This window comes from Lonchura striata, chromosome 2, assembly GCF_046129695.1.
Source record: "Lonchura striata isolate bLonStr1 chromosome 2, bLonStr1.mat, whole genome shotgun sequence".
Lineage (NCBI taxonomy): Eukaryota > Metazoa > Chordata > Aves > Passeriformes > Estrildidae > Lonchura > Lonchura striata.
In genome coordinates, this window is record NC_134604.1 from 44,499,094 (window position 1) to 44,518,561 (window position 19,468).

Here is a 19,468-nt window from a genome sequence, read left to right on the forward strand (position 1 = left end):
CATTTGGCATCAATATATTTGCAAATCTGATTGCTTTTGTATCTCTGCTTCTCATTTCTGTTTTACCAGTGGCAGCTTTCCCTTCACTTTGGAAATTACTGTTTTAACATTAGAAAGTGTGTACTTTCATTTAGACACAAAATTTTTGATTACCTAATGGACAATGTAATGCTTTCTCAGGATTCCAGTGTTACTTGATGCATAAAATGGTGGAAAATAATTCAGAAATAGTGCATAATTAAAAGTGCATAAATCAGACATTTCCTAATTTTCAATCTTTTTATTTGTAAATTAAACGTGATGCCTAATGTGACCATGTTGATGTCACCAGTAAAATTTTATTTTTAATACTTTCAGATTTCCTTGGAAAACTTTACATTTACATGAACAAAATTGATATTGTTAATGAGCTGAAGGACCAGTAATAGTTAATATGTTTGAAAGTGTGCATTGCAGTATGTTTTTTTAAATGCCATGGAATTTTTTTTGTATTTGAAATGTGTAATTTTCCTGTAGTGTCTTGTAGTGTCTGCTAATGATACAGAGGCTTCTTCAGAAACACTGGATGACACAAACCTGTGGATTCCTCTGGGAGAAACTCATGAGACCTGGATCAAGCACCTAACTAGTACAATATTGGACAGTGGAGGTGTGAAAAATGAAGTTCTCCAGTTGATGAAGCCACTCTGTGAGGTGAGCTAAATAATACATTTGTACATGTATGTGTGCTGTGATGCACAAAAAATACGATTACTCACTTTGATAGCAAGTAGTTATTTCTGCTATTAAATAATTCAGGGCCTTTGTGATCATATATTGCAGGTACTCAGAAAATATATTCTCAAAATACAGAATTGAGAGATAATTGCAAACATAGGTGAACTTTATATGGCTCCTTTAAGTGAATGCCAGCATGGCCCTGTTGTGTGGTTTTTATGTCCTTTCTCAAGCATCACGTTTGTTTGAGCAGCTGTGAATTAGGCTGTAACCTGAGAAAGACAACCAAAAAGCATTTCTTTCTTAACAGCTGCTGTGCATTATTATTTTCTAGGTGAAAACAGACTTGTGTCAAACTTTGCTTCCGTACTTGATTCATGATATTCTTCTTCATGACTCAGAAGAATCTTGGAGAAATCTTTTGTCACTTCATATCCAGAAGTTTTTTACAGCCTGTTGCAAATTTGCCTCTTCTAGTAGATGTACTCCAAGTTCTGATTCAGGTAATGCCATAATATTTTCGTTTCAGATAAAAGAGGAATTCTGGTTGTGAAAAAGCTATCTTATGATATCAAATGTATGATGTGCACTTGTAGGCAGAATTTAGAAGCTTCTGCCCAACTGATCTTTTTCGATGGAGATACCAGAAATTTTGAAGCTGTTCATTGGCAGCACCCAATGTATAATTTCTTTTCTTATTCATAACTGAATGATGTTCAGCACTTGCTGAATTCAGATGCTATCCAATGTCAAGTGCTGCAAGACTGAGTCATGGACTGTCTTTTAAAATTACTAATTGGCAGTTAAATTCCTCTCTTACTCAAACAAAAGCAATAAAAAACAGTTTTCACCTGAATTTTCCCTTTGGAGAAAACTAACCCTTGCTTTAATTGCTGCCTTATACTGATAATAGTCTTCCTGTACATTCAGAAGACCCGTTCCATTCCAGCAAAATAAAAGGAAGTTGTAACCAAAAGAACTGCACCAGAGTATGATAAAGTCAGTAAGTTCATTTTAAAGCAAAGCACCGTTTAAACAAACTGTTCATGTACTTTGCATTTAGATTATGGTTGAAGTTAGCAGAAATCTGTGTAAAAGGAAGATCTTTGTTGTTCGACACTGTTATTAGACACTGCATGTACCATTGTACATGCACTTTTTTCAGGAGCTGAAATAAGTACAGTAACTTCAGATTAGTGTAGGTTTGTTTTTTTGGTTTGATTTGGTTTGGGTTTTTTTGATGCAGTAGCTACTGTGCTATATCTTCTAACTCCCTTCTTCAGTGACAAATCACCAAAGGAAAGAGTGTGTACAATCTCTTGCAGTCTCTTTACAGGCAAGTCATGCAAGCTTCAGGTTGCCAGAGAGGAAGGGGAACCCTTAGTATTGCAGTTTTTCCTAAGAGTGGTGTAAATAACCCTAATAATGCTAGGTGTATTTTAAAGTACTTGCTTGGATGCTCATTAGCCTGGACTGAAATACTGGAACAGTTACATTCTTGAATTCAGGTAACAGGCTCTTTCTACAACTCACAATCTTATGCTCAGATGTACAGAGTGACCCAAAATGCTCTAATAAAAATATGAAGGAATTTTTCCAAGTTCTAGAAACTTGCAGTTAGTTCAAGAATACCAGTGATGGAGGCCCCTTCAAACACTCTGATTCACAGAACCACAATCACTTAGTTTGGAGAAGACCTCTGAGATCCTCAGTTGCAGCCTGTGGCTGTACACTACTGCATTGACTGCACCATGACGTTGAGTGCCACATCCAGACTTTCCTTAAACACCTCCAGGGACAGTGACTCCACCACCCCCCTGAGAACTCATTCCAATGTCTAATCACCCCTTCTGTGAAGAAATTATTCCAAAAAATAATTCTACACAGAGAATCTTACTGAGGCAATAAATGAAAAAAATAAAAAATAAAAAAAGGGAAAGAAATACAGAAGCTTTAAATGGAGTTCTCCAGATGAAAAACTGTCCTGGTAACAAAAGAAATACCCAAAACCATGAAGCAGCACACAGCTCATTGTATGACAGATTGTTTACAGGTAAACTGGAGGTACAGTAGCCAACAGAGCAAAGATATGTTAATTCCAAAATTGGTGTGATAGAACATCAGTATTCAAAGCAAAAATTTTAATCATCTTCAACGAGAAACTGTTATCCTGTGAGAACAAGGAGAAAACTCTTCCTAGAAAATCTAGATAGATTTCATTCCAATCCATCAGGATCCAAATGGGAAAAACCCAAGCAGTTAGACATGGGAGAATTAAATGCTTATGAACACATCCATTTCTGTTTGTTGGAGCAGAAAAAATGCCAAGATACTTTCTTAATGTGTCTTTTGCATTCTTTAGAGGAAATTGCTACTACTGCACCTTACTGTAATGCAGTAGTAATCAAACCTTTGCTTGCATGCTCCCTGTTTCTTGTTTCTTGCAATTGGTAATTCAGAAATGACCAGAGGAATGAAGAAATTATTAACCCAAATACCAGAGCACAACCTGTAGCTGTGTGAATTTTTTTTTTTTTTAAATCAAGAAGCAACACATAGAAACATAGATTCTTTTAAAGTATGTACCTGTATGTGGAAGTTAGGGGATTTTGTGTAGCCATACACAAAAAATCTGCAATGCGGTAATTTAATTTCTATGACTTTGGAATAACATTACATGGTGGAAGCCTAATGGCAGAAGTCTGTTACAGAGCTTTTTGCAGTGATGTTAGCTCATCTCTGAATTCCGTAAGAAGAAATAGAATCCATAAACTAATAATACAAAGATAATTTCATCAAATTGAAGTACAAATTATTGTAATCTCACTAACATCATGTAAGGAGAAGAAATACATTTTGTGACAAACTGTTAATTTAATTTTGGAAATGCAATTCAAGGAAGTTTTTAGTTATTTTCTTGCCTGCAAAATAGATTTTTTTATTTTGTAAATGAATATGATATGACAAAAGTTCATTATATTCTTTCCTTTGAAATATACATCCCAGATCAAGAAACCCATAATTTTAGAAGCTTGGATAAAGTATCTCGAAGAGCCATGCTTGCTGTTGTTGATTACCTGAGAAGACAAAAGAGGTGAATCCAAGCTTTTCAAAACGTTGCCTTAATTTAATTGTGACTGTTCAAACATCTCTTGGTGCTCTAGATTTTAAAAAAAAAGAACATGGTAGAGAACATGTTGGTTAAAAGACAAGATATAGTAGTGACCTTGTATTTGTTACAGAAGTGATATGGCTACCCTTAAAGTGTTCCAACTGTGCTGAAGGAGTTTTCTAAAACCTTTTTGTCTGATAAACTTCTTGTGGTATGGGTTTTCCAGGAGCTAAGATAAAGTTAGGCTTTTGAAAGCTTTGTAGTTAATACTGGGTTTATTTTGTTTAATGCTAGAGAAAAGGTCTGTTACAGCAGTATTAAAGTCTTTATTTAATCAGATCTGTTTCAGGCACAGTTTTTGATGACAGCTTCTGGCTAGATCTGAATTATCTGGAGGTTGCTATAGCAGCACAGTCTTGTGCTGCTCACTTCACAGCCTTGCTCTACGCAGAAATCTACGCAGACAAGATAAATAGGGACAAGCAGCAAGAAAGGTAGGAGGAAACCTCTTCTTGAGGTTTCTTGACATTTCTGGTAAAATGAATCATGTTTTGTGAGTCCCAACAGTGTTTTGGTTTTAGTTATATGGAATGTCAAGGGAGCTGTAAAAATATTCCATAGCTGTGTATATGGACATGGAAAATATTTCCACTCCTGAATGCGATCCAAGCCTCAGAACAGTGTCATGTTGACTTGTAATCCGAAACTTTTCTTAGTGCTGTTGGTTAAATTACAGCCAGAAGTTAATAAAGGGGAGAAAGTAAACCCCAGAATGATGACCAGAATTCTGTGAATACAGCTAAATTATCCTTGTAGGAGCTTTCTTCCATACCAGACAATTATCTTTGTTTTCTGGTCTAGCAAGATCAAAATATGGAACTAGTTTAGGTTTTGGGACAAACCACTGTCAGGTAGTGAAAATACAACAAAAGTTTGGTTATATGCACATATATTAACTAGCTGCTTTTATTCTTTCACAGAGAAAGAACATTTCAGGCATTCACAAAAATAATTTGATTTATAAAATATTAGAAATTACAAGGTGTGTGTAGGGGGGTTCTCCAAAAAAACTCCTTGGTGTTAAACTCCTTGATGTTGATATTCCCAGCTCAACTAATCACTTCCTCATTCTGATGAGCCATACTGAATAACCTGGGATTATGGCAGTCTTGCATTTATTGTTTGTGCCCCTTTTTTCTTGAGTGTTGTCTCAGAATTTCTTTAGTTCTCTATATGAAATTGCATATTGAAACATTTCTTTTAGATCTTCTTTTAAAGCAGCTAAGCGTTTGACATTTGAAGAGGAAAGTCAAAGAACACCTATTACTACTTTGAATGAGAAAAGTAAAGAAGAAACTGGCCTAAGTTTGCAGGTACTTGTGTGTGCTTCCTAATCTGAATGCAAACCATCTCGTATAACTACAATTAACAATAGGTTTCATCTTAGACGAGGGTAGATCTAATGGAATTTTAAAAATGTGTTTTAAAGTCCTCCTCATACTTTAATTCAAAGTTAATTCAGTTGCTTTACAGACAAATTAAATTGAGTCTTTGTTTCCCAAAATAACTGAATTCAGGGTGGTAGCCAGCCAAATATTTTTCAGTTTGTTTTGTCACAGATATATATTCACTAAAAATCAGCAAGTGATGTAGGAGTTGTAATTATCAAAACCAAAGTAAACCAAAGTAGTATTACCTCCTTCGGGTTTATTTGATATATCAAATCTGATCCAGTAGTCTTTTCTAAGTTAACTTCTTTCCATAGTTCGTTATTCCAGAACTACGCTTGTATGACTTAATGCATTGCTTAATTGGTGTAGCTAATGCTCATTTACTACTATTGCCTTTTACTTTTCAACTAGCCCACCTAAGGTCCAGCTCTAGATCTTTAAAAAATAAATTAGCATTATAAGTAGGCCTGAAGAGTTTGGCTAGACTGCGTCACTTTTTTTCCCAGTCATGATAGCAAGCTCATAAAGGAAGATTAAGCAATTATGTTACCTGTAAAAACATTTATAAACTGATATGCTTTATGTAAAACTAACTTGAGCTGGTTCCAAAATAATAGTTCTTTGTTTTGTGGTGCATGTTCCAGGATGTTCTCATGGACATCTATAGAAGCATTGGAGAACCTGACAGCCTTTATGGCTGTGGTGGAGGAAGAATGTTGCAGCCATTGGCACGGTATAATTTATTCATGTTCCTATGTTCTTTAAAGGCATTGCTTTAATTTACTAGTAAGGAACTTAAACTGAAAACTTCTTTTTCACTTACAACAGGATAAGAACATATGAGCATGAAGCAGTATGGGAGAAAGCCCTTGTAACATATGACCTTGAGACAAGCCTCTCTCCATCTACTCGCCAGGCAGGAATAATAGAGGTAATACTATTTTATAAGAGGAAATGAGTGTAAGAAGTGATATTCATCATATTGAGTCATTTGTAGTGAGTCTAAAATAGTTTTAGGAAAGTGATCTCTTTGTTCATTAAGTCTAGCCTATTGTCATAGGCATCTAAACTGTGTAATATAAGACAACTCAGTATTTGTTCTGAAAACATTAAGATTCTTGGTCCTCTTGTCTCTCACCCATAATACCCATCATGGGTAATGAATTGTGTGAAATACTTAAAAATAATTATATTCAATATTATTCCAGATTTTGGCCAGCTTCTAAAATGACAGGATATAGAAAGTAATGCAATTGGTTGTTTTTGCTATATCATTCTTTAAACTTCTCCATTATGAAGCCGTAGTTTTTCTGATACAGTAGATAAAAAGAATTTGTGTTATTTTGAACCCTTAAAATGCGTTGCTTTCTTAGCCTAAAAATGTTAATACCAGTTGTATAATAATGTAGCACTGAATATGTATGAATATGTTTAATATTCATATGTAGAATATGTATTCATATTCTACATATGTATTCATATGTAGAATATGTTTCCTCTCATTTAAGTTCACTATGGTACTTTTACTTTCTTACCACAAATTATTTAGTATCACTGTTAAAATTCCATTGTGTTTTTCCTTCATACTGGCTTGACATGTAACCGGATTAATAGGTCACAATCATAAAGACATTATGGCCTTCAAACATAGAAATTACAGAAAATCTTTTCAAATCCTCATCAGGAGAAATGGTTCATTAAGAAGTAAAATTCATTTTGACTTACCACCCAGGAATGTTGGCCTGGAGAAATGTGTGCTGATAGTTAATTTGAAAATTTATTAGTTAATGTGAAATGTTAATGTGAAAATTTATTTCAAAGAATGCCAGCCAAAGTGGTGGCTAAAACCATTTTCCTGGAGTTGCAGATGTCAATAGTGTGATTGGTAGTCTTATTAAAAAGTTTTCATTTTACATGTAATGTTTAGAAATAGTTATGATCCTATCTTTCCTGCAAAGGGTTCTTTGCTTCCAATAGTAAACAAAGCCGTTAAAAAATACCAATTCAGTTTAATAAAGGAGGAAAATCAATTTTGAGTCATTTTCTTGATTCCAGGCTTTGCAGAATTTTGGGCTTTGCCACACTCTTTCCATGTACTTAAAAGGGCTGGAACATGAAAACAGTGAGTGGTGTGCAGAACTCCAGGAAATACGCTATCAGGCAGCATGGAGGAATATGCAGTGGAGCCACATCTCTTCTGTCAAGTAAACCACCTTATCTTTTTGCTAGTTCTTTAGGCAAAAGGCAGTAGGGTCAGATCCAAGCAAGAAAAGACAAAATTAGAATATAGTTTCTGTGAAGCAGGTCACTTAATTCATCTTAATCACTGAATTGAAAAGCAGTGTTTTTCACTTAGACTTGTCTGGTTTGAATGCTTTTTGTCTTCCTGGGAAACTGTACACAGGATTGTTCGTAACGCTAAACTGAAATTTTCCATTTTTGACTCATATAATAGTTGTATCTTAAGTACAAGAGAGGTATAGAGAGAGCTTTTAGTATTTAATTTATAAGAAAATAGGGAAAATATTACTTAGTAAGCCATGAGAGGTTATCAAGTCCTGGATAAGCAAACACCAGTATTGATTCATGGCTACTCCCCCACAAGGAGTAATGTCTCGGAGAGAGGATACTGCAGGATGCATGACAGCAGTTATTGGTTATGGCTGACCAGGATCTAGTGTGAACTCTGTCCTTCCTTAGTACAGCTGCATCATTGCAAGTTTAGGAGGAATACAGAATAGACTCACTATGTTTTGGCAAAAGCAAAAAAAGTCACATGATGGGATCTTCAGTAATTCCTACATCTATTTTTAGTAGTCAGGAGAATTTTTCTCCTAAAACTCTTACAGCAGGATGGGGAACAAACTCTTTGTGTGCTTGTTCTCTTCTCCTCACGATCTTAAGGTCATTGTTTAGACACTGGCCTGTTGAAGGGCATATGCCATGCCATGATCAGAACAAACTTTGTATAGGTGAGCTATAACAAGAACAGCTGGAATTTATAAAAACATTAAATTAATTTAAATGTAAAGCATTGTGTGATTGTTTTTATTGTGCAAAACAGCAACCTATCTAACAGCAGAAAATGTGCAACTAAAAATATTTGTTTCAAAGACAAAATTGACTTCTTTATAGAGAAATATGGTTTTCATTTTATTCTATGTTAACTTTTGTTTTATTTGTTAGAGATGAAGCAGGATTTCCAGGCTACCATGAATCACTGTATGATGCTCTTCAGTCTCTACGAGATAAGGAATTCTCTGCTTTCCATGACAGTCTTAAAGATGCCAGGTAACAAATTGTATGCAAATACTGTGATGTTAGAAAGTGAGATGTACAAAATGTATTGTTTGTAGTTACAGGTTATGTATGAAAGACTATCAGGGGGTTTTATGGGTTCAAATAAAGACTCATGCACAGGATAAAAACTACTTCCAGACTGCAGCTCTGTGTTTTTTTATCTTCAGTTTGTCATCTGTGCATATGTGATTTGTGTGCTAATTGAAGATACATTTCCTGTACACACGCCTTACTTTGTGGACCTCTTAAGTGGATTCCATTGCTGAGTGCTCTTCTTTAGCTGAGCTATCACATCGATTTTGGAGTTTCTGTGTCCTTACTGTGTTTTCGTTTATTGACAAACTTAATTTTTTTGAATTTGAATGGTAATACACAGTAACTCTAGACTGAAGAGTTTTGTTGTTTAAATTCTGTTCACTGTATGGAAACTATGTTATGAGTATTTGGAATTACTTGCTGATATTAAATAAAAATAATCTACTATTTTTCTGTTAAATCCATAGGGTGAATGAAGTAGAAGAGCTGTGCAAGGGCAGTCTTGAGTCTGTTTATTCATTATACCCAACCCTTTGCAGACTACAGCTAATTGGAGAGTTGGAAAATGCAGGTCTGCTGTTCTCCAGGTGATTTCTTGAGATTGTTTCAGACCATTTCCTCAGTTTTCAGGATTCTTAGTAATCAAGCATAGCCCAAAACTTGAAATGACCACAACAGATTTTATTCATCAACATCTCAAACTTCATATTGAAAATGACAAGGATTTTAGCTTCACTACATGAAGACAATTTTAGATTCTCTTTATTTCCAGACAGGCTTAATTTGCAGTCTAGTTTGAGTTATTTGATATCATGCCAATATAGTGTTTTAAATAATTGTTTGCTTTCCTTTATATTGAGTTTCCTCATACTCCGAGGCAGTAGTCATCTCCCCTAGCTTCTGGTTTACTCAGGTCACTGAGTCCTCCTCTTCTGGTTTCTTTTCTAAAACTGTTTTCCATTTCCCTGGTGACATCTGTAGCTTTACTGAAAGCTGTTTCAGTTTGAATAATTTTCTTCATGGACCTCTATTACCATCAGTATTCTTAAAAATTATAAATTCTTAAGGTTGCTTTTTAATCACAGGAGGGTATTTATGTCTGTAGTGCTATTAACAGTGAATTTTTTCTGCTATAGTTCTGTCCGTTTGGTAGCTAATAGTCACCCTAGAGTCTTTTCAGCAGCCCTTTGTTTGAGTGCGATTCCCTTTGCTGATGGACCTTTAACAGAAGTTTTTGATGCTTAATCAAGAATATTTACAAAGGAGTAGTTCTCAGTGTTGTTGTACTTCATGTTTATTAAAACTGGTAGGTTTCCAGTTTAGTCTGCGTATGGTAACCAGTAGGGTTTTATGTCTATTTCTTGAAGTGTAGATTTTGAACAGCAGTTTACTTTTTACTCATCTTGTATTTCACTGATATTTAGTGAGAATTAATAACAAGTCTTTTTTCTTTTGGGAACAATTGCAGATCTGTTACTGCTCAACAACTGAATGATGTTTACTTGAAATGGCAGAGACAGTCCCAGCTTCTCAAAGACAGCGACTTCCATTTCCAGGAACCTGTCATGGCTCTGCGCACTGTAATTTTGGAAATCTTGCTTGAAAAGGAGAGTGAAAACACTAAAAGAGAATGTATTAAAGACCTCTTGACCAAGCATCTAGTGGAGCTCTCTAGATTGGCAAGAATTGCTAAAAATACTCAGGTAACAAATTTCAGGAAAGATCAGAAACAGATGTTTAGGTTTTTTTAGTTTATAAAAGAACTTCATTTTTTAACAGCACTAATGATTGACTGTATTCTATGTTTATTCAATAAATCAATTAATCTGAGACTAAAATTATATAGAATTTATTAATAAATTGTATTTATGGGCATGTTTTTTTGAATTTTGTTCATAAGTGTAAGCTACTGAATGAGGTAGATAATAGAAAAATGACATTTTTAGGGAAAAATGCTCTTCTAGCTGTGTTTCTCATTTTGGTGCAGTTTTACATATCCAACTTTCACTTGCATCATATGTTGTAGGGTAAACTGCAGAGATAACTTCATTGCATCTCTGTATTTAGTGTTGTCTTCAAAGTTTCGTACTCTCAAAACATTGCACTGTGGTAAATCTGTTTCTGTGAATGACTTTCTGGGATTTGCACTATCAGTGGATTTTTCAGTTGCTGATGCTTTAAAGTTCCAGAGTCAGCCTTGGTTTGTTCTAGGTGATGCATCTGGATGAGTTACGCTGCAAGAATTTACAGAGCAACAGTATCCTCCAAGGATCCCTACAGAAAATAGTTCCAGCTAAATACAGAACCTAGAAAGGTGTTTAACACTTCACACATGCAAAACTAAATTAAACTTTGATTTCAGGAATGTTCTAACTCTTTTTTGAATAGGGATGATTTCAGTAGAACAGTGCTGTCTTTGATTTCATGTATTTGCAGAGACACTTTATTCAGTGCCTCTGAAGCTGTTTGGGAGAATGATTTCAGATATTTTTGTCTGATGCCTGTGGCAGTGAGTCTCCTGTAAGAGCCTCAATTTTGTTAAAAGCACAGCTTGCTCCTTGTGCTGTCAGAGTGATACTAAGTAGTGAGGATCGTACTTTACCAGTGATATGTGTGAAGATGTAGGCATGCTGGAGAATTAGTATATGGTGGTGTCATTTTTAAAATTATTTTTCTGTAATCTGTAATAATGCATGTAATAATGTAATAGTAATTGTTAAGCTATAAATCCATTTTTCAGTAGGTACTGATTATAGAATTTCTCTACCTCCAATTTAAAATGTTAAATATAGGTACTTTATTTTAGAGTTTGTGAGATTTGATTCCAGTCTATTTTTGTTGCAAATCAGGATTTCTGCAAGTATATAGAAAAATAATTTCACATCTTTACTGCAAATAAATTTTTTATTTGGATGGGCAGACTATGGCACACAAATACAGAAAATGGAGAGAGAGTCTAAAATAAAAACTTGCTGTGAGATACAGATATTTTACTTGAAGAATTGTTCATTATTGTTTTTTTCAATTTCAGCTTCCGGAAAGAGCTATGTTTCAAATCAAACAACACAATCCAAATGGAAATGGAGTTTCTGAATGGCAACTTGAAGAAGCTCAGGTTTTCTGGGCTAAAAAGGAAGAGAGTCTTGCACTGAATATACTTAAAACAATGATAAAAAAATTAGATGCAGATTGGTTTCAGGTATGTGTTACATAATGTATAAATTTATGGGAATATTTAAGATCCTAATTCCACTTTCAGAAGTTTTCTCATAGAAGAAAATTAAAAGCCTGTCTGCAGTATTAAATACTAAATCTGGTTTGTACTCTCAAAATGTCTGAAAGGAAAAAAAAAACTGTATTAGCAAATCTTGGTAGAGGTTTTCAAAGTGAGTCTGTAGGACTGGCAAATGTAAGAATTCATTATTAATAGTCCAGCACTAAACCTAAACACCACATGTCTTTCAAATCCCTTTTAAATAGGAAGGGTGAGTCCACCACTTCCTTGGGCAGCCTGTTTCAATGCTTGACAATCCTTTTAGTGATTAATATCCAATTTAAACCTCCCCTGGTGCATTTTGAGGCCATTTCCTCTTGTCCTGCTGCTTTTTACATGAGAGAACAGATCAGCCCCACCTGGCTGCACCCTCCTTTTGGGCAGCTGCAGAGAGCAGTGAGGTCCCCCCGAGCCTCCTGTCCTCCAGGCTGACCCCCCCAGCTCCCTCAGCTGCTCCTCACAGCCCTTGTGCTCCAGCCCCTTCCCCAGCCCCGCTGCCCCTCTCTGGACACGCTCCAGCCCCTCAATGTCTTTCTTGCAGTGAGGGGCCCAGAACTGAGCCCAGGGTTGGAGGTGTGGCCTCAGCAGTGCTGAGTGCAGGGGGACGGTCACTGCCCTGCTCCTGCTGGCACAGCAGTGCTGATCAGGCCAGGGTGCCATCGGCCTCCTTGGACACCTGGGCACACCCTGGGGCACGTTCAGCTGCTCTTGACCAGCACAGCCAGGTCCTTTTCCACCAGGCAGCTTCCCAGCCACTGCCTGGGATTGTTGTGATCTGGCACTTACCTTGCTGAACTTCATGCAGTTGGCCTTGGCCCATCAATCCAGCCTTTATGGATCCCTCAGGATGATGTTTGTTAAAATATGGTCTACAAATACTTGACTAGAACTTTACTGTGTGTACCACTGCGGTAAAAAAGCCTCTATGTCCAAACCTTTATGTTCACTTGAGATGGCATTCTTTGAGAATTGCTGAAGGATAAACCATTTGCTTTGAATCCATGTATGTTCTTAAGGAATATCATGCTTCAGAAATGCTGAATTATTTTGGGCCAAGTTCTCTATACATACCAGGGCAAAATCAAAAGTTGCTGCTCTTCTGATTTTTGTAATCTCTCCATGAATCAGTTGATGAGGCCCTCCAAAACTTTTAGCCTTCCTTACATTTACCCTGTCTATGTAAGGAGAATTTGTGTTTTCACAGCCTATGATGTTCACATACGTATTTCACAGTCAATGTTGCCATCTTGGTCTTTAATATATACCCTATATTAGAAGTATTTTGCCAACTTATCCTACTCTACAGTTAAAGCTGAACATCTAGTCTGGGGAAGAGTCCTTTGGAAATGTGCTCTGTCATCTTCTCAAAACACTTTTAATCAAGTTTCCATGTAGAAGTCAGTCTGAAGAATTTGATGATCACACATGGTTTTTGTGGTTTCTGACTATTACCTACGGAGTTGTCTATGGTACTCTAGACTAAATGGGGATATTTATAAACTGTTTTTAAATTTTTTATTACATTTTGTCATTGGTTTATTCTGCTTTTGATTGTTCAAACTATCAGGTATTTTAAAATGTGCACTCTCCTTTTTGGCTTATGTAGAATGTGAATGAGATTTAAGGTTATTGACTACTGTAGATGTGGATGGAATGTGGATGCCTCAGTGATTGAATTCTATTCAGGGTTTAAAGGCTTTAGAAATTTCCTACCTCATATGTAAAAGATTTTTTGTTTTGATGCCTCCTTCTCTATATTTTTTTTTCCCAAAACTTGCTTTTTCAAAGGTCGAGAATGATCCTCACCTGAAATTGATGTATACAGAGTGCCTGAGGCTCTGCGGAACCTGGTTAGCAGAAACATGCTTGGAAAACCCTACAGTCATCATGCAGAAATACTTAGAAAAGGTGCATCTAATCTTTGAAATATACAATCTGTGAGATAATGCTGTGTTAAAATACAGTGTTAAAATGTCAAGCAGGTTTTTCAGTGCAGTCTTTATTTTTCTGTATTGAAAATATGGTTTCTTATATAAATATTATGGTTTCACATTGTATTATGTAACACTGTAATCTTGTTAAATGCTCAGAATCACAGTGAAATGTCTTTTATTGGCTTAGAAGGGCAGTGATTACAACTGCTAGTCTAGTTTCCCTCTCCTGTTCCCTATCCCTGACTCTTCCTTCTCAGGAGAGATTATTCACTCACCAGCTTTTCAGTACAGCCATTGTATTTCAGAGAATCACAGAATCAAACAAGTTGGAAAAAACACCTCTGAGATCCTGGAGTCCAACCTGTGACCCAGCACCACCACATCAACCAGACTATGGCACTGAGTGCCACATCCAGTCTTTCCTTAAACTCATCCTTGGGATGGTGACTCCACCACCATCCCTGGACAGCCCACTCCAGTGTCTGATCACTCCTGTGAAGAAATTCTTCCTAATGTCCAACCTGAGCCTCTCCTGGTGCAGCTTAAGGTTAAGGTCATGTCCTCTTGTCCTACCGCTTATTACCTGGGAGAAGAGCCTGACCTGGCTACACCCTCCTTTCAGGCAGTTGTAGACAGTGATAAGGTCACCCCTGAGATGCTGCAAAGTCTTGATCTAGTGTTTCAAATTTCTTTAATTTTTTAGTTTTAAACTTCTAGCCAATAATAGAAATACTTGTATAAATATTTGCCACCTCCACATTTCTTTATTTCATGCGAATTTGTGAAAATCAACATAGCTGCCTTTCTCTGTTGCTATCTCTGTGCTTTCTTCACTCTTGATTATTTGAATCCATGAATTTCATATATAATTTCCTTTACTTTTGGCATTTTTTGGACTGTCTTCTATTTTTTTCTCTCACCATCTTATTATACAAGGCTTTAAGATTATTTTAAAACTTCATGGCTCGTTACTGTAAAAGATAGATAAGCATGGAAAATTCCTGTATGGCTATTAAAGCTGTTTCATACAGGATAATCTCTTTTGAAAGGTTACACTGAAACATTTCTCAAAGATTAAATTAACTTAGAAAAATATTCAGCCTGTTATAGTCATGTTGTATGCATATTTATTCCATCACAGGCAATATTAAATAATCTAATCAAGCAGATGGTCGTGCCTGAGCAGGGAGGGAGTTGAACAAGATGAGCTCCCTAAGTCCTTTCCAGCCTCAACCATTCTGTTTTTCTGTGAGAATAGTTTCAAGTTTTATGAAGCACTATTTATCTGATTATTGATCTTACCATTATTTTAACTTCCTCTTTAGGCTGTGGAAATTGCTGCAAGCCACACTGGTGACAGCAGTGATGAGCTGAAGAAAGGAAAGATGAAGGCTTTCCTCTCCTTGGCTCGTTTCTCTGATAATCAGTACCAGCGAATTGAGAATTACATGAAATCCTCAGAGTTTGAAAATAAACAGGCGTTGCTGAAGAAGGCCAAGGAGGAAGTCGGTCTGATCAGGGAGCGTAGAGTTCAGACCAACAGGTGAGCATTACATGGAGAGTGGATACTATGGAGCTGTCACAGGCTCCAGCTGTACCCTCTGGGCAGCAGGTGCAGAGTGGGTCACATCTCTACAGCTGTATTTTCCCTTCTCCACAAAGCAGTGGCTTATTGTGAATGGTTTCTGAACTGTGCCTGGACATGGCCTAGGTGTGTGCTGGATAGTGTGGGCCAAAACTAAGCCAAGGACACAGTGTGGATGATCGTGGCATGGAATTCATGTGTATTCCTTGGATCTGTTCAGTTTATTTGACAAGAATGTTGCATAGTGTAAATAAATGAGTTGACATTTTTCTCTATTTCACATTTAGTGAGAGAGTAGAATTAAATTTAGTACAGAATTCTTAAGGATTACTAAAGAGCAACTGCAAGTGAGAAGAAAAGGATGTACTTCAGCTGCTTGAAACTGAAGTCTTTACACAAATGATCTGTACTGGATATTCACATTTATACCAATATTGAGATTAAATCAAGAAGACAGAAGATAGGAAGTTTACTTACAGCAGTGGGTCTGTGTGCACATACAGCAAGGGAGTAGCTCCCACAATACAGTTTCTTAGTTGTTTATTTTACTGTGCTTGTACATACAGAACAACTTAAAAAATGTTAAATTAGTAATTGAGAGACCTAGGGAATGCCTTGCTGTAAGTTTATTAAGAAATAGTTTGTTGTTTAAACATGACATCTGTTCATGTATAGATACACAGTGAAGGTTCAGCGAGAACTAGAGCTGGATGAAGGGGCAATACAAGCCCTGACCGAGGATCGTAACCGCTTCTTGTGTAAAGCAGTGGAGAACTACATCAGCTGTTTACTAAGTGGAGAAGAACATGATATGTGGATATTCCGACTCTGTTCCCTCTGGCTTGAAAATTCTGGAGTTGACAGAGTCAATGAAATGATGAAGGTATATGTTTGCTCCAGTTTTTTTCCTAATGCTTTGGCAAATAAATACCCATCTTCTCCTTCTCCTGTATTTCTAGAAGATGAATTATATAGATCCTTAACTTTTCCTGAAAACTTGCTTTGTTCAGTTTTCATTGCTTATCAACTAGTTTTTCATCAATGAGACCTGTAGTTCTCAATGCATTTTAATTTAACTTTAATTAGCATTTTAATTTGACAAGGCTGTATGATTAAATATATCTCATGATCGTTTACTGTGGTCCCCTTGTTCTTCACATACTTTGAAATCTACCCATCTTCAACATCCTTAGGTACATTATTCTTGTTTATATTAAATATACTTCCAGGTAAAAAGCTGTGAAAGGTAGAATGAAAATAGTACTCCTGTGAAGGACTTGTAACATTTAGGAGACATGGGCCAAGATGATATGATACTCAGTAAATTGCTGCTTGATCACACAGCCATGATAATTCTTCATTTCAAAGTATTATTATTATTATTATTATTATTATTATTATTATTATTATTATTGCAGTTTTTGTTAGGTTTAGTACAGCTAGTTTAGTTTAGTACAGCTCTCTAACTGAGTTTTCTCTCCTACAGAAAAACGCACAGAAGATCCCTTCATACAAGTTCTTGCCTCTGATGTACCAGCTGGCTGCTCGAATGGGAACTAAGATGATGGATAGTTTAGGATTTCATGAAGTTCTGAATAATGTAATTTTTGCTTTTCTTATCTAATGATACCTTGATTGGCATGGTAGTGCCTACTTCTAAACAATATCCACCTTCCTCTGAGCAGTTACAGCTAAACAATTTACACTGGTGATAAGGGTGTATTAAAAATGAGTGATGCCAAATCAGTATGATGGGGGAAGAGGACTGGGGACTTCTTTCATTTCTTAACTTTAAAAAATCAACTTTATTGATTTTCTTGTACTATAAGAGTAGTTTTATGCAGTTATAGAAATCTACTTTGAGTGTTTTTTCAGTTGTGGAAATACTGTCTTAAGTATTACGTTTTATTTCATCTTAGGAACCTTAGCAATTCAAAAGAAATAATGTTAATTAAATATTGGGGTTTTTTTCTTCTGTACTGTTTTCAATAATGGGATCTTTTTCTTTTGTTGGCAGCTAATGTCTCAAATTTCACTGGATCATCCACATCATGCTTTGTTTATAATACTGGCTTTGGCTAATGCTGACAAAGATGAACGCCTCACAAAACCAGATACAATAAGAAGAAATAAGTTAACTAAAAATGCACCAAAAGAGATCTCCCAGCTTGATGTGGTGACTACAAAAACTTCTATTAATCACATTCAATCCTTTAATTTTGTTAAAAAATGGAAAAACCCAAAACATGTAGAAGGGTATTTTAGTATAGAGCTCATTAGCAGACTTTCGTTAAGAAGCAGTAGAAGGGAAACAGTACTTTTAATAATTAAAAAACCCCTTTTATGCATAGGTAGGTAATTATTATTGAAAGAAACCATTACAGGGTTGAGCAAAATATGGTTAATGTTTGGTGCCACATATAGCCCTGATTATTGCAGACTCTTGTGGTAAAAGTCCCTGATGTGTCATTCTGTAAAAGTTATTTTAGATGCAAGAAAGACTTGAGTGGATTTATTGTTTAAAGTACATGCTGAATTGGGTATTTCTTCTGCTTTGAGTGGTAACATGTTCCATCTCAGCAATTTGCCTTGTGCAGTGTATCTTTTGGTCCTTGATATGCTAAAAGCCATGCTGACAGGTAATATTGAACTGAACTGTGGTTTCATGTTAATGTTTTTGCTTAATTTTTGTTTAACCTGTCTTTGGAGTCATCCCACATCTAAAGTGTTACCCCTTCTTTCTCACATCATTGTAGGCCTGACAAGGTTGGTTGTCATTGTCCTCTTACCCCCCACACTGATACATTTTTTCACCACATTTTTATGTGGGTTTTTGCCTTTCTCTTACATCTGTAGTTCTTTTTTGATTTCCCCATTAGGATTGGGTTTATGCTAAAGTAAGTCTCTTAGAGCCAGGCCCAGAAGGAATGCATGGACAGGTTTCTGTCTTTTGCGTAAAAGATTTTCTTCTTCAGCTGGGAGGAAATAAAAGAAGCAGGCAGATGGTGGAAGAACATCTAAAATCCTGTCTTACCGTTTTTTCTGAATAACTTTTTCATATCTTTTATGCTTTGCCTGGACAGGTTTGCTCCCTCTCCATTGCCAATAGTATTTTACATTACTCATTATCTCAGATTAGACAGCACAGAATTTTTCCTTATAATTATTTCATGTCATCTCACAAAGAGCTATCCATTGCTGCAGTTTTCTCTGTTTTCATAGGACAGATCTCAATTTTACTTGATTGACTGCATGTTATGATGCATCTTTAATATTAAAAAATGTAGTTTACAAGATCTGATGTTTGTTTTCCTTGGGTTTTTTTAGGAGAGAATGGAAGCTGCCAGCATGATAATGAATATTGTAAGGAAAAGACGAGCTCCTATGGTTAGAGACATTGAAGCACTTTGTGATGCTTACATCACATTAGCAAATTTAGATGCTACTCCATGGAAATCTCAAAGAAGTAAGTCTTGGGGAAACTGGTTTTTGTTTTAATAATGAAGATAGGTTTTATTTTCTCAGATTAAAAAGTGTATTTCTAAATACTGATGTTTAGTTAAAAGTGGTACTAGCATTTGTGTCCTATTTTTGATAGATATGAATGTAGTTTATAACTAGATTAAAAGTCATAGTAATAACTTGGATTGTAGGGCTCAGATCCTTAGTATGAAACTCCAAAAATCACCAGTTGTCCTGGGATAATCTTCATCAGCTCAGTATAAGTATGCAGTGAGGTTTTGTGTCCCAAAGCTGGGTTTTGTCAATTCAGGTGTATTTCATAGCTCTGAATTTAAAAATATTAATTTCTCTTAATTACAGAAGGAATAAATATTCCAGCTGACCAGCCAATCATTAAACTGAAGAACTTGGAGGATGTTGCTGTTCCTACCATGGAAATTAAGGTGACTGAAGTTGAAAAAATATGCACTATAATACCATCATTATAGAATCATCTTCAAGCTTTTGTAATGGCAGTCACCTCTTCATCCAAGTCCCATAGTTTTTACAGGTCCACTGTATGGAGATACTTCCTTGTCAGGTGGGGAGGTGCAGGGT

At 36.0% G+C, this 19,468-nt stretch overlaps 1 protein-coding gene across 1 annotated transcript in view; it reads left to right on the top strand.

Moving 5' to 3' along the window:
• The window catches only part of ATM (ATM serine/threonine kinase), a 56,626-nt gene that overhangs the window by 27,693 nt on the left and 9,465 nt on the right, over positions 1 to 19,468 (top strand). Inside the window, exons 36-54 of the mRNA XM_077781347.1 lie at positions 517 to 693; positions 1,052 to 1,220; positions 3,724 to 3,811; positions 4,168 to 4,323; positions 5,094 to 5,202; positions 5,925 to 6,013; positions 6,109 to 6,211; positions 7,336 to 7,484; positions 8,467 to 8,571; positions 9,084 to 9,203; positions 10,085 to 10,319; positions 11,648 to 11,815; positions 13,679 to 13,798; positions 15,150 to 15,367; positions 16,085 to 16,292; positions 16,896 to 17,009; positions 17,427 to 17,585; positions 18,737 to 18,875; positions 19,232 to 19,314. Coding sequence (XP_077637473.1) covers positions 517 to 693; positions 1,052 to 1,220; positions 3,724 to 3,811; positions 4,168 to 4,323; positions 5,094 to 5,202; positions 5,925 to 6,013; positions 6,109 to 6,211; positions 7,336 to 7,484; positions 8,467 to 8,571; positions 9,084 to 9,203; positions 10,085 to 10,319; positions 11,648 to 11,815; positions 13,679 to 13,798; positions 15,150 to 15,367; positions 16,085 to 16,292; positions 16,896 to 17,009; positions 17,427 to 17,585; positions 18,737 to 18,875; positions 19,232 to 19,314 — 2,709 coding nt within the window. The remainder of the gene's footprint in view (positions 1 to 516; positions 694 to 1,051; positions 1,221 to 3,723; positions 3,812 to 4,167; positions 4,324 to 5,093; positions 5,203 to 5,924; positions 6,014 to 6,108; positions 6,212 to 7,335; positions 7,485 to 8,466; positions 8,572 to 9,083; positions 9,204 to 10,084; positions 10,320 to 11,647; positions 11,816 to 13,678; positions 13,799 to 15,149; positions 15,368 to 16,084; positions 16,293 to 16,895; positions 17,010 to 17,426; positions 17,586 to 18,736; positions 18,876 to 19,231; positions 19,315 to 19,468) is intronic.